The following is a 13140-nucleotide window of genomic DNA, read 5'->3' as shown; positions in this document are numbered from 1 at the left end:
TGGAGGTTTTCTTCTATTAATCTCTGTAGGGCTGGATTAGTAGAAAACTATTGTTTAAATTTAGTTTTGTCATAGAATATCTTGGTTTCTTCATTGATGATGATTGAACATTTTGCTGGGTGCATTATCCTGGCCTGACATTTATGTTCTCTTAGGGTCTGGATGACATCTGTCCAGGATCTTCTGACTTTTAGAGTTTCTGTTGAGAATTCTGGTATAATTCTGATTGGTTTTCCTTTGTATGTTATTTGGCCTTTTTTCCCTTACAGTTTTTAATATTCTTTCTGTTTTCTGTGTGTTTAGTGTTATTATGTGAGGGGAGGATTTTCTTTTCTGGTCTAATCTATTTAATGTACTGTAGGCTTCTTGTACAGTTATGGGCATCTCTTTTTTTGGGTTTGCCAAGTTTTCTTCTACGATTTTGTTGAAGATGTTTTCTGGCCTTTTGAACTGGGAATCTTCATCCTCTTCTATACCTATTTTTCTTAGTTTTGTTCTTTTTATTGGGGTCTCAATTTCTTAGATGTTTTGGTTATTAAGTTTTTTTTACATTTGACATTTTCATTAACTGATGGATCAGTATCTATGGTATCTTCTACACCTAAGATAGTTGCTTCCATCTCTTTATTCCATTGGTGAGGCGTGCATCTGTAGTTCTGTCCTCTTTCCTAGGTTTTCCATCTCCATGGTTGCCTCCATTTGTGATCTTCTTTTTGCTCTTATTTCCATTTTCATATCTTTGTTTATTTTCTTCACCTGTTTGATTGTATTTTCCTGTATTTCTTGAAGGGATTTATTTATTTCCTCTTTAAGGCCTTCTACCTGTTTGCCTGCCTTTCCCTGCATTTCTTTAAGAGAATTATTTGTATCCTCCTTTAAATCCTTTATCATTTTTATGAGATGAGATTCAAGGTCAGAATCTTGGTCTTCAGGTGTGTTAGGATATCCAGGGCTTGCTGTGCTAGGAAAGCTGAGTTCTGTCATCTTGCCACATTTGCATTGGCTTTTGTTGATTTTGATCTCACACTTGCCTTTTGCCATCTAGTTGACTCTGATGATAACTAGCTTGGGTGTCTCAAATTGGAACAGATCTCCTTCAAAGAAAGGTGGAGCTGTGTGCCCCAGGTTACAGCAGACCTCCTGGGATTCAGACAGTGCTGTCTCTGGTTAGACTTGGCGTCCTGTCTCCCTGGTTAGAGTGGGCCTTCTGTGTCTGTAGTTATAGCAGGTATTCTGGGAGACAGGCAGAGCTAAGGTGTGGGGGAAAGGGCACACTGATCAGCCCAGTGTGCTTGTAGAGTTGCAGACCAAAGCCCATCAGGGGCTCCAGCAGGGCAGAACAGATACCAAGTCTGCTGAGCACCGTGGGTGTCCAAGATGACATGTGTATTGTGTGGGTGGCCTCAACTGTGTCCCCAGATAGGGTAGATCTCCTGGAGAGACAAATAGGGCTGTTGGGTTAGGGAGCAGGCACATAGATGTGCCTGGGTGCAGGTGGAGTTGCAGACCAGAAGGGCAATTGGATCCTGTTACTACTTTTTAAAGAAATGTAAAAGGGTGTGGATATGGCTCTGTGGTTAAGAGCATACAACTTTCTTGCTGAGGACTCAAGTTTAGTTCTCAGCACCCCAGGTTATAGCTCAACCATCTATTCTCAGTTCCTATGTCTTCTCTATCCTCTGTGCACACCTGTAAACACATGACATGTACTCACACAGGCACACAATCATACCCATAAATAAAACAAAAAGGCCATTAAGAAAATTAAGTGAATACAGTGTTGTACAGGCCAGTAGCTGAGGCTGAGGGACAGCAAGTTTAAAGCCAGCCCTGCTTTGATTAGACGTTTACACCATGATACCAAGTTTTCTGTTGTGGTTATTTGTTTGTTTGTTTATTTATTTTTTTGAATCAAACAAGTTTAATTCATCTCCTTTTCACATCACATTTACATTTCTGTTTGGATACATCATTACATCCACTTTACTTTTGAAGCACTTTATGGTTATACATTACTATACAAATAAAACAAAGTTGGAATCATTATAGGTGATACAGGGAAACCACTACCCCCTGATGGACTGGGAACTGACAGAGAGCTTATAGACTGGTTACAACTACAAGGAGTGGATGCTAATACAATAGAAAAGGTAAATTTCTAAATCAAAGTATTCCTATATTGTTGAAAAGCTGCTTATCCACACATCAAATCTTTCAGATTGTTGAAGAGGATTACACACTTTCTGATATTCTCAATGACATCACTAAGGAAGACCTAAGGTGCCTCAGACTACGGTAAGAGAACCTCCAAACACTTAAATAACAGAAATGGTTTTTCATGTGAATGTTTTTTAAAATGCTGGTAGCTTCCCCCTGTCTTTGAAATTTATCTTTCCTATGTCATAGCAAACACAGCTCTTTTTCCTCAGGTTTAAGGTGACAAGGCATGAGGTGATTGACCTTTCTTTATACACTCTTGTTTAAATGCCCACACCTCTACACAGAGCCACCAGCATTCCTATGGTACCATGTCCAGAAAAAGGCAACATACTTTTTTTGCTTTTAAGTTAGAGATGACATTTGAAGAGTAGATGGCTGCCTTCAAGTTTGGTTTTCTTATGCAACTTATTGTCTTGCAGTGGTGGTGTCCTCTGTAGGCTCTGGCATGCAGTCTCCCAGCACAGAAGGCAAATCCAGGAGTCCTCCCAATAAGCCAAGCTGGGGGGAATGAGCAAAAACTACCCTACACCTGCTTATGACTAACGCTTCTATTAGTGTACACACAAGCCCCGCGTTTACACAGAAAGACCCCTGTTCATTTAATTCAAGCACGTGTGATTTTAGAGCATCCTTGTTTATAAACAGGATTGTAGGTAATGTCAACCCTGACCTAGTATTTAAAATGTTAGCATACCTTATAGCGATTGCTGGAAAGATGAAAGCATACATATTTTATATACTAGTGTGATTACTTAAATGTGAAAGGTTAAAAAAGGTGTGCCTGGCAATGAGAGTATAATTTCATGTTTTTTTAATGTCTAAATGGAGAAAATTAAATTATTTTACATCTGAATTGATTGAACTTATTTTATTTTATTTTATTTTATTTTAAGATTTATTTATTTATTTTATTTATATGAGTACACTATAGCTGTCTTCAGACACACCAGAAGAGGGCATCAGATCCCATTACAGATGGTTGTGAGCCACCATGTGGTGGCTGGGAATTGAACTCAGGACCTCTGGAAGAGCAGTCAGTGCTCTTAACCGCTGAGCCATCTCTCCAGCCCCTGAACTTATTTTAAAACACATGATTATATATAGCCTTTGATCAGACATGATGGTCAGTGCCAGACGGAATCCAGCCTCTACACCTCCCGCTGGCGGCGGCTGCACTTCTACCTGTGCTGTGCATTATTGATCCCAGCTTGTCTCCATGAGGTCATTCATAGCTATGATCACACTACCAAATGGCAGAATTAGTCCTGTTAGTAACTGACCTAGGATATGATGAAGTGAGGGAAGGTTTATAAACTCTTCATTACCCATCTCAAATCTTATACAAACACACTCTTATTCACATGAATACACCGAATACAACAATGTACAAACTGCGTGCAATTTTACTCTCCCTTAATTTACATGTTTTCAAGACCTTTGTTGTCTGGGTATTTCCTGTCAAAGTTGAGAACACGAAGAGTTCCTTACAACAGATGAGGAACACCCATCCATCTAACAGTCTCCAATTAACTGACTGACTTAAACTTGATCCACTGGTTGGCACCACGCACTTCAAAGGCAGGCTCACTGCTGTAGATGTGATAGCCTAGCTCCTCCAGCGGTGGCTCTGGATCAGCCGTGGCAAACTGGGCAGCATCCTCCATTTCTTTCCTCACTTCCACATCCATCTCCTTTAATTCTTCCACACTTGCAAGATTGCTGTTCACCGTTCTACCCTTGAACAGCATCATAGGGTTGCTCTTACTTCTTACTTCCTGGATTTCTTCTCGAGTGCGGTAACTGACTCCAAGGTCACTCATACTATGTCCGTGGTAGAGGTAAGTCTGTAGCTCCGTCAGGATGGGCCCCTTACCAGACCTACAATAGGCAGCTGCAAACTTTGTTGCCTCTCGGACACACAGGATATCCATTCCATCTACCCTCGGTCCAGGAATAAAATCTCCTCTTTTGTAGTAATCAGTGCTGGCTGCTGCTCTCTCAACCGATGTCCCCATGCCATAGCGGTTATTCTCACAGATGAAAATACAAGGTAATTTCCACAATGCTGCCATATTGTAAGCTTCAAATTTGTGACCCTGATTAGCAGCCCCATCGCCATATAATGTCAAACAGACCTCATCTTTTCCATTGTACTTGCAGGTCAGAGCAATTTCTGCTCCCAGGGGCACCTGTGCTCCAACGATGCCATTGTCCCCATAGAAGTTCTTGGTGTATATGTCAATTGATCCGCCTTTCCCTTTCGAACAGCCTCCTGTTCGTCCTGTTAGCTCTGCAAGAATTGCTCGGACAGGCAGGCCCCAGTGAAGGTGAAGCCATGAGCTCGGTAGGCGGTGATGAGATGGTCTGTGGGGTTTATGCCAGCCTCCAGGCCCACCCAGCAGGCTTCCTGACCATCACACAAGTGACAGAAACCACGAATAATTTTCTGCTTATACAGCTGATCTGCCTTTAGCTCCATCCGGCACACAGTCTGCATCATCCTGTAGCACTTAAGCCCATCCTCCCTAGTGAACATTGTGACTGGAGGGCCCTCTTCTAGCTGATGAAGGTCACATTTCTTCTTCTCAAATGTAGCATCATTTGCAAAATTACGGGAAGCTACTAGCACTCTGCTTGCCGGCTTCTGCGCAGCGCTTGCCAACACGCGGGACACAGCGGCAAGCATCTTCCTCATGGAGCGCAGCAGACTCATGCGGCAGCCTCAGCACCCAGGCACTCAAAAGGCGTTTGTTTATTTTTTAATTGTTCTACTTCCTCATTGGGTGTGGGAAAGACATAAAGAACTTAGGTAGAAGTGAGAGAACGTTTGTTGGACTCCTTTCTCTCCTCATGCTGTTCCTGCTGCTGAACTTAGGATATTAGTCCTGGTCGCAAGCACCTTTACTGCTGAGCCGTCCTATTGACCTTATTTTATTTATGTATTTGAGACAAGATTTCTGTATATGAACCTGTCTGTATTGGAGGTCACTCTGTAGACTAACTGGCCTTGAACTCACAGAGATTTTCTCATATCTGTCTGTCTCTACTTTCTTAGTGCTTAGATTGAAGGCATGCACTACAATGCTTGGCTTATTTCTTATCTATTTTTACAGTGTCTAGTGTGTCCCAGGCTAGCCTCTTACTCCTAGGCTATGTAGCTAAAGATGGCCTTGACTTCTTTACTCTCCTTTCCGTTCCTTCAAAGTGCTAGCATTTAGGTGCACACCTCCACCCTGGCCTTTGGTGACTAATGTTATTTAAAACATGTCTCACTCTGTAGCCCAGTCTATCATGAAATTCACTAGATATCCCACCATCACCACAAAACAAAGGCAATTCTCCTGCCCCCGCCTCACATTTGTTGAAAGTAAGGGGCTGTGCAATTGTGCCTGTAATTTTTCTCTTTTCTCGTTTGATGAGAAATATCATTAAATTTAGCTCTCAGTGTAAAACCTTCCCTTCTATTTCATTTCTCATTTTCACTTGCTTATTGTGTGTGTAATCACTGGCTTTATTTCCAAACTGTGAGGTTACTTAAAGTGCAGTCAGGTTTCCAAAAGTTCCCAGAGTACCTTGGAGGTCTCTGTTAGTCATCCTGGGAGGCAGAGAGTCATTGCTCCTCGTCCTTGGGAACAGCCCCCGCACGAGCAGTCGCCAGAGCAGCATATACAGTTGGCTCCTCTGGGGCTTCCCCTGCCTGAGAGAGAGGAGGTGCAGCAGTCCCCTGTTGGAGTGTCCTGCTGCACAGCTGGGCATAGGTCACATCCTGGGGCTCCTCGGATTCTGCAACCTGGAATGGGAGAGGGTGACAGGAAGATACACGCTTGGCTTGGGGAAAACTTGAAGGTCTGTGGAGGATAGGACCCACCTGACTGTCCACTTCTTGGCCCTCTTCTGCTTGTTCATATTCTGTGTCCAGCTGTTCCCTTGACATGACAGAAGGTGAAACAGCTCCTGCCCTCCTGAGCCTGGAGGGTTTCACCTGGGCATATGTCTCTCTCTGGGGATCTTCCTCAGGTGGTCTCTGTAGCAGTTAAGTAGTAAGGTACAGATAGCATCTCCATGTTCCCCTGGGAATCTCCTGTGATCAGTTTTCATAGCATGGCTGGAATGACCTGTTTCCATTACTGCCTCTCTGCTGGGATCATCCTGGGCTTCCTTCTTATAGTTTTGGCTTAACCCAACATTCTAAGCCTAGCTGTGTTGTCTTCAGCACAGTTCATATTCCTAAAAATGGTTTCTGGGAGTTGGATTGATGTCTCCTGAGTTAAGATCACTGGCTGCTCTTGCAGAGGAACTAGCTTTGGCTATCTGAACCCACATGACAGTCTACAATCAAATATAACCCTATTTTAGGATACCTCACATGCTCTTTTGGCCTCTAGGAGCATCAATATGCATGTGATGCAGAGACGTACATGCAGGCAAATCGCCAGTATACAAACTAAAAAACAAAATCTCACGTAGCTGCCCAAGTTCCTTTTGTTCTGCTGTGTCAACTGATGGCAGTTGCTGGTCCCTTAGATGTCACTGTGGGTTTCTCCACCCAGGCTTCCCCCTCAGAAGAGATCAAGACAGATGCCAAGACAGCAGGAAGGAGTGAGTCCATAGCACAGAGGAGGCATTTGCTGGCAGAAAGGAGAGAGAGCCTAGCTGTGGATATTGCTGAGGGCTGAAGGAGACAGAAGAAAGAAGGCCCCTGGACTAAACTGAGCCCCAAGTTTTAGACTGTGGATGGGGACAGGGACCTTACCGAACTGTTCAGCTCCACACCATCCCCAGTTTGCATGTCCTCCACTGAAGCATCTGTCATAGCAGAACAAACAGAATGTCTCCTGACCAGAGTCTAGGGATGTCTCAGACTCCTAGTTTCCTGCCTGGCTCCAGGTGGGGACAGAGAAACATGGAAAGGGGTGACATCCCTGTTTCCATCAAGTGCAGTTCAGACCCACACAGTGAAACCCCCAGGATGTCTCCACCACCCCTGCAATTCTGACACTTCAGACATCTCCCCTCCCAGGACCCTCTGTTTCTCACAAAGGCTTTCTTCCTGGGTGGCAGCAGTTGGGATGGACCTGAAGAGACAAGGAGATGTCAGTTTGAAGTGAGGAGTGAGGTGTGTCAGGGAGGTACGGGGTCTAGGTGTCTGTCATTTACCTCTTCTGGTGGCCTCTGTCCCCGGTTATTGGTCCTGTAGCTCCTGCAGGAAGTTTCAGCTCTTTCTCTTTTTGGGCTGCAAGGGAGAGGAGTCTCAGCTAGGAGGATGGGAAGCCCCTCCCTAGGCATGTTCAGGGAAGGAAGGAAGGAACTTTACAACAAAAGGTTGAGTGAGTAAATGTCCCAGAACATAGTAATGTTGACAGAATGTCTAACATTTCACAGGTTCTGAGAAAATTGTACCCTGATCTGAGATCTGAGTGTGTTTATAAGCTACCTTCCCTCAGTTTAAGGTTTCCCTGTGGCTGCTGTACTGAGCCCCTGCTTGGATGTTCACAGTGGCACCTACCTCCTTCTGAGACCCATTTTACACATAACCTTCTCACCATCCTTCCTGAATTTTCTCTGATGTCTTCGTTGGAGAAAAATGAAGATGAGGATGAAGAGGAGTAAGAGGAAGGCCACAGACACTCCTATCAGAGCCTTCAGGTACCATTGCAGACCTGAGGAACAAATGACATCATGAGTGTAGAACCTTGCTGCTTACCTGAGGACCTTCTCCGTGAAAGGTACATGCTGGGTCTCTGCACACATCACCTCCCACCCTCAAAATCATGCACCATGGATTTTTTTTTTTTTTTTTGGATCTAGCCAGTTGACCTGCCTCAGGTCACCTGACTGGAAGTGTCAGAACTGGCAGTTGAACCCAGGGAATGTAACTTTCATCCCTGTTCTCTGTACCAGAGCCAAGTCCCATGTATTGAAGGGAAGGAGCCTGAATGTCCTGCCATGGCCTCATGTCCCACCCTTGCACATGTTGCCATATTGTTGGTCTGTCCCACTGCATGTTGTGGAGCCCTTCTCTGTCAGGGGAGTTCACAGTCAAGGGCAGGACGGAAAGAAAAAAGAAACAAATCAGCACACACACACACACACACACACACACACACACACACACACACACAAATCAAAAAACCTAATACGTATGGGCCCGGCTTCTTCCATGTATACTCAGGAACAGCAGCTTTTAAAGAGAAGGACTTGACTAAGTGAAGATCTTTAAAAATAGGTGCATCAAACCTATAACTAGCTAATGCTCACCTCCTCCCACATTTTAACTGAGTGTTTATTATCCTTCTGAGGCCTGACTCCATGCACGTAATAGGTTTACTTTCAAAGACTTGGGGACAGGATGGGGAGTTGAGTGTCTGTGTCCCTTGTTTTCTACTTCCCACACCTGCTTCATCCCCAATGCTGAGTGTAAATATTTCTCTCTGAATGCCCCCTCTGCAGCCCAACCTCTATGCCCTAGCCTCTGTGGTCTCTGTTGGATCTTTGTTTGCCTCCTACATTCACAAGCTGAAGTGAGAGAGAAATGAGAACTTTGGTGGGACAAGAGCTGCCAGGCAGCCTGGGGTTGGAGCCTACTCCCTGCACAGAGGTGCCTGATACTTACCATCTGTTCTCATGGACGTTGTGGGCGGCAAGGTAGAGGTTCTGATGCGTCCTAGGAAACAGAAGAAGAGGATGAGGTGCAAACCCAGGATCCTCACTCTGTTCACTGTCCTTGATCTGCCCTGTAACCTTCCTGAGATCCTCATATTCTCTACGCCAAACCTAGATTACAATCGAGGACTGAGTGGACATTATTCAAGGGACCACTGCTGACACCCACTCCTCTGCCAGGGAAAGTGTCTTCTGACAAAACCTGCCTTTTTTCTCCTCAATCTCACCCAAGTCAAGAGCTCTGCCACAGTGTGGGTTGTGACTCATGCTGAGATGTCAGGGTCACCTCACCTGAGACTGTGAGCTCCACAGGGACACTGGCATGTGACAACAGGTAGAGAGATGAGTCTTGAGAACCATAGCACCTGTAGGTGCCAGAGAGATGGGAGGTCACAGCACTGATGGAGAATTCTGCCTGGAACTGCCGATCTTGGAACTTTGATTTTAGTCTCAGGGGTGGCTGGGCTGATCCCTTCTTGGACAGAATGAAAGTGTCCAGCCTGTACATTGACCAACACAGCAGTGTCACGTTCTCTCCTGAGTGTACTGTTGAGTTAGGCTTCACTGAGATGGAAGGAGTGACAAGGAACTGTCCTGAAGAGAAGAGGGATGATGAGAGGCTGGCTTCCTTGTTCTGAGCTCAAATTACACATGACTCCATCCTGAAAACTTGGGTCTCTTTTGTCTGGCTGAGTTCATCTGCTCATCTGTTTCTGCCTCTGTTCCTCCCCAAGATTCCTGTCTCTCATCCCAGCCCTCAGCTCCTCAGCTCCCCCATGAGATCCTGAGCAGAGGCTAGGTACCTGATTGAATCTTTGTAGATCCTCACCTGTGATCAGGATGTCCAGGGCATCACTGGACACTGACCACTCATAGCTGAGGTTGTGTGCACCATAGCATCTGTACTGGCCTCCAGTGGAGGGGCTCACATGGCCCAGTGTGAAGTTGGCCAAGGAGAGGCCAGTGTCAGTCCTCTGACTACGGTGCTGTATGATGTTAGATTCCCCCACCTTGTACAGAGCCAATCTGTCATAGTTGATGTCAGAGAAACACTGCAGGGTGAGGCTCATTCCAGGGTCCAGGATATGGCCTTGGTGAGTGAGCAGAGAGGGCTTCTTGGACAGTCCTAGAGGGATGGTGACAGTGACTGAGGACTTGTCTCTTACCAAACACCTTTGACCTCTCATCCTGTCTAGCCCATGTCACAGCTTCTCCCCAAGTAGGGCTGTGATTGAGAACAGAGGCTCTCCATTTAGTTCTTTTATACCTGCAACTCAGCAGAGGGGCAGGCTATGGCAAAAAGCTTAGAGTCTCAGAAAATACTGGAAGAACAATGGTGCTGACTCACCTGAGATGTGAATTTCCAGGGCCTCACTGGGTACTGACCACAGTTGTGGTGTATTCTTGTAGTAACCATAACATCTGAACGTCCCTGTGAGGTTTGGTGTCATGGGTCCCATAACAAACAGGGCTTGGTACTGTCCACTAGAAGGAATATGCTGTGTGTCCAGTGAGCTGGTGAACTTCTGATCTTCCTTGGTGAGGATGAATTTATCATAGTGACTCTGGGAGGCACACTGGAGTGTCATGTTCCCTCCTACTGTCACCACAGGGATAGGAAGTACTGACAGCCTGAGTTCATAGTACTTATAGACTCCTAGGAGAGAAGGAGAAAGTTTGTTACATGTCCTCACAGTGTCACACTGTTCTCTTGGATCACTCTGTGGGAGAGAGAGTACTCCTGAGAGCAGAGACTGGAGGTGAGAATCTGACTGTCTCCTCACCTGTCACCACCAACTCCAGGGTGTCACTGGGCTCTGACCAACCATTTGAGCTGTAACAATAACAGCGATATTGCCCTGCATGCTCTTCTGTCACAGAAGGGATGAAGAACTTGCCCTTGTTCCCAGGCTCCTGTGGTGTCTGTGTCTTCCAGGTTTTTTGGCTTCTCTCATTATGCAGAAAATACACTTCTGCATCCATGGTCCCCTGACACCAGATGGTCACAGAAGTAGTGAAGGAGATCACAGAGCCTGAATCAGCCTTGATGATGGGTTTGGGGAGGCTCCCTGCAGGGAATTCGGAGGGAAACAAGTGGGTGTGTTTGAAAGTGGTACACAGAAAGTCACACGTGGAGTTAGATGGCATTTAAAGTGATCCAGATTAGGACAAAGACCTGTGAAGACTCATCTCAGTCCTGGACATCCTGGGTTTCTGTACTACTTTCTGCAGTGAAATCTGTATTTCTGGTCACATGGTCTCCTGTTCTCTCTCTGTCAATGGGCTAAAGAGCCCTGGCTCCTCACATCCAGCGCACATCAAGTGTTAGCATTCCTTCTAGGCTCTGCCCATCATCTACCTGGCAACAGGCAGGTAGGCCTGGCTTCCTGTAAAAGAGGTGTTTGGTCCCTCCTCACTCTCCTATTCTCTTTGCCTTTTTTCTCTCTGACTGCTTTTCCCCTCTGTTCCTTTCCCCTCACCTTCTTTGTCCAAGTGTTCCTGGCTGGCCTCTTCCCCTCCCACTCTGTCTGTCTGTCTGTCTGTTTGTCTGTCTGTCTGTCTGTCTGTCTGTCTGTCTGTCTGTTTCTACTCAACTCCCCTTCCAATGTCCATAAACAAACTCTATTCTATACAATATCTGTCATATGTTTGGTACCTCATGGGGAAGGGATGGGTCCCTCAGAGTCATCCCTCACACTTCACCAGCCTGGCTCTACAAAGCATATGCTGACTCTCTCTTTTGAATAAAACACAACAGCAAGGCCTCCCTGATCACTGTTTCACCTCAGCATTAAGTGGGAAGGCTGTGGCTCCTCACCTGAGACCAGGAGTTCCAGGGGGTCACTAGGTTCTGACCACACTTGTGGGTTCTGACTGCCATAGCTGTAGCATCTGAATGTCCACCTCTGGTCAGAGGTCACTGGTTGCACAGAGAGGAAAGCCTCAATATTTTCAGTATTATAGTTATACCATAATTTTGGCATCCAGTAGAGCTTCTGTGGTCCTTCCTTAGTTAGAATGAACCTGTCATAATTCTGCCCTGACACACACTGGAGGGTAACCTTCTGTCCTGAGGTCACCACGGTGCTGGGTTGGGCTGACAGGCTGGGTTTACTGTGTGCTCCTAGGAGAGAAGGCAGAATCAGTTACATGTGTCAGGCCTTATTATCCCCCAGGGCTGTGAGGTGCCTGTGCAGCACTGAGAGCAGCCTGACTTCTTGACAGTGAAGCCTGATGATGGGGCATTGTCTTTCTTCTCACCTGTCACCACCAGTTCCAGAGCATCACTGTCCTCTGAAAATTTACCATGGATCTGATAATAACAGTGGTAAATTCCTGCATGATGTTGGTCAATTTCTGAGATGGAGAATTCAGCCTTGTTGTAAGGCTCTGGTAAAATTTTTGTGCACCATGGATATTGGCTTGCTTTTATATAGAGACAGTAACTTCTTGCTCCTCGGATTCCCTCACACAAGAAGGTCACCTTACTCTGCATGGAGACCACAGAGTCAGGATGTACTCTGAGGATAGGCTTAGGAAGGGACCCTGCAAGTAAAAGAACAGCCAGGACTCAGACCATCTATCCTCTGATTGAAGTCCTTAACCCCATGACCCCCATGTTACCCTCAGGGCTAACACACATGTGGTGTTTTCTATCAACCCTGCCCAGGCATGGCTCTTGGATAGGAAGAGAAGAGCATTTCAGGAGAGCTGCAGACACACTCACCTGTCAGTACTGGGATCCAGAGGCCCAGAGTCAGTCCTGGAAGAGAGTTCTTTGTAAGAGATTTGTCCCTAAGGCTGAGCAAGTCCTCCCCTCTGCAGAACTGCCTGAGACCCTGGGGTCTCCTGATGGTTGCTGAGCTACAGGTCCTGATCATTTCTAGACCTCAGTGTCCCCTCCCCCTCTTCACATCTCACCAAGACAGAGCAGGGCTGTGAAGGTGAAGGTCATGGCATCTCCTCTCAGAGGCTGCAACTGTGCTTGAGGGCAGAGCTCGAGAGCCCTTCTGAAGGGATTGGAAACAGGGTGTGGCCCTGGAGGCAGGGCTGTCCTTATGATGTGGTCACATTTCAGCAGCCCCACAGGAAGGGGAACTGCCCTCCTCAGGCAACATGCTGTGACTTCCTCAAGGCTGTGACTGGGTCAGGCAGTAGACCTTATGCAAACTTGTCTCACACAAATGGCATTTCCTTATCTGACCAGTGTTTGCTGTACCTGTGACCAATACTGTCACAGCCATGGTGTAGCAGACA

General features: G+C 46.1%; 1 protein-coding gene and 1 pseudogene across 2 annotated transcripts; both read right to left on the bottom strand.

Annotated features, from left to right (window-relative positions):
• Positions 1–1878: 1878 nt before the first annotated feature.
• LOC117701853 (pyruvate dehydrogenase E1 component subunit alpha, somatic form, mitochondrial pseudogene) lies at positions 1879–5803 on the bottom strand (annotated as a pseudogene).
• A 23-nt stretch (positions 5804–5826) lies between these two features.
• Positions 5827–12917, bottom strand: LOC117701852 (paired immunoglobulin-like receptor B). 2 transcript variants are annotated; one of them, XM_034493268.2, is made up of 15 exons: positions 12805–12917; positions 12611–12646; positions 12145–12429; positions 11702–12007; positions 10668–10952; positions 10232–10540; positions 9713–10009; positions 9175–9477; positions 8834–8884; positions 7764–7880; positions 7378–7453; positions 7258–7295; positions 6974–7026; positions 6089–6244; positions 5827–6010 (listed from the first exon to the last, which is right to left on the bottom strand). In XM_034493268.2, exons 1-15 carry the CDS (start codon positions 12836–12838, stop codon positions 5831–5833), a joined length of 2526 nt encoding a protein of 841 aa, XP_034349159.1. In that variant the 5' UTR covers positions 12839–12917; the 3' UTR covers positions 5827–5830. The 2 variants fall into 2 exon arrangements, with proteins under 2 accessions (XP_034349159.1, XP_076562418.1); XM_076706303.1 differs by lacking the exon at positions 9713–10009 and having other exon boundaries at positions 12805–12893.
• Positions 12918–13140: the final 223 nt, after the last annotated feature.

The sequence above is a fragment of the Arvicanthis niloticus genome, unplaced genomic scaffold (assembly GCF_011762505.2).
Source record: "Arvicanthis niloticus isolate mArvNil1 unplaced genomic scaffold, mArvNil1.pat.X pat_scaffold_275_arrow_ctg1, whole genome shotgun sequence".
NCBI classification, from domain to species: domain Eukaryota; kingdom Metazoa; phylum Chordata; class Mammalia; order Rodentia; family Muridae; genus Arvicanthis; species Arvicanthis niloticus.
The sequence above is the reverse complement of the archived record's forward strand: the minus strand, read 5'-3'. Positions and strand labels throughout refer to the sequence as shown.

What these genes read in the sequence shown, in the direction of transcription:
- LOC117701852 (XM_034493268.2), bottom strand. Translation starts at nt 12,838, where the DNA reads ATGACCTTCACCTTCACAGCCCTGCTCTGTCTTG. An exon ending in CACAGCCCTGCTCTGTCTTG is followed by an intron (nt 12,647 to 12,804) that starts GTGAGATGTGAA and finishes ACTCTCTTCCAG; the next exon opens with GACTGACTCTGGGCCTCTGG. An exon ending in GACAGAGGCCACCAGAAGAG is followed by an intron (nt 7,296 to 7,377) that starts GTAAATGACAGA and finishes TTGTCTCTTCAG; the next exon opens with GTCCATCCCAACTGCTGCCA.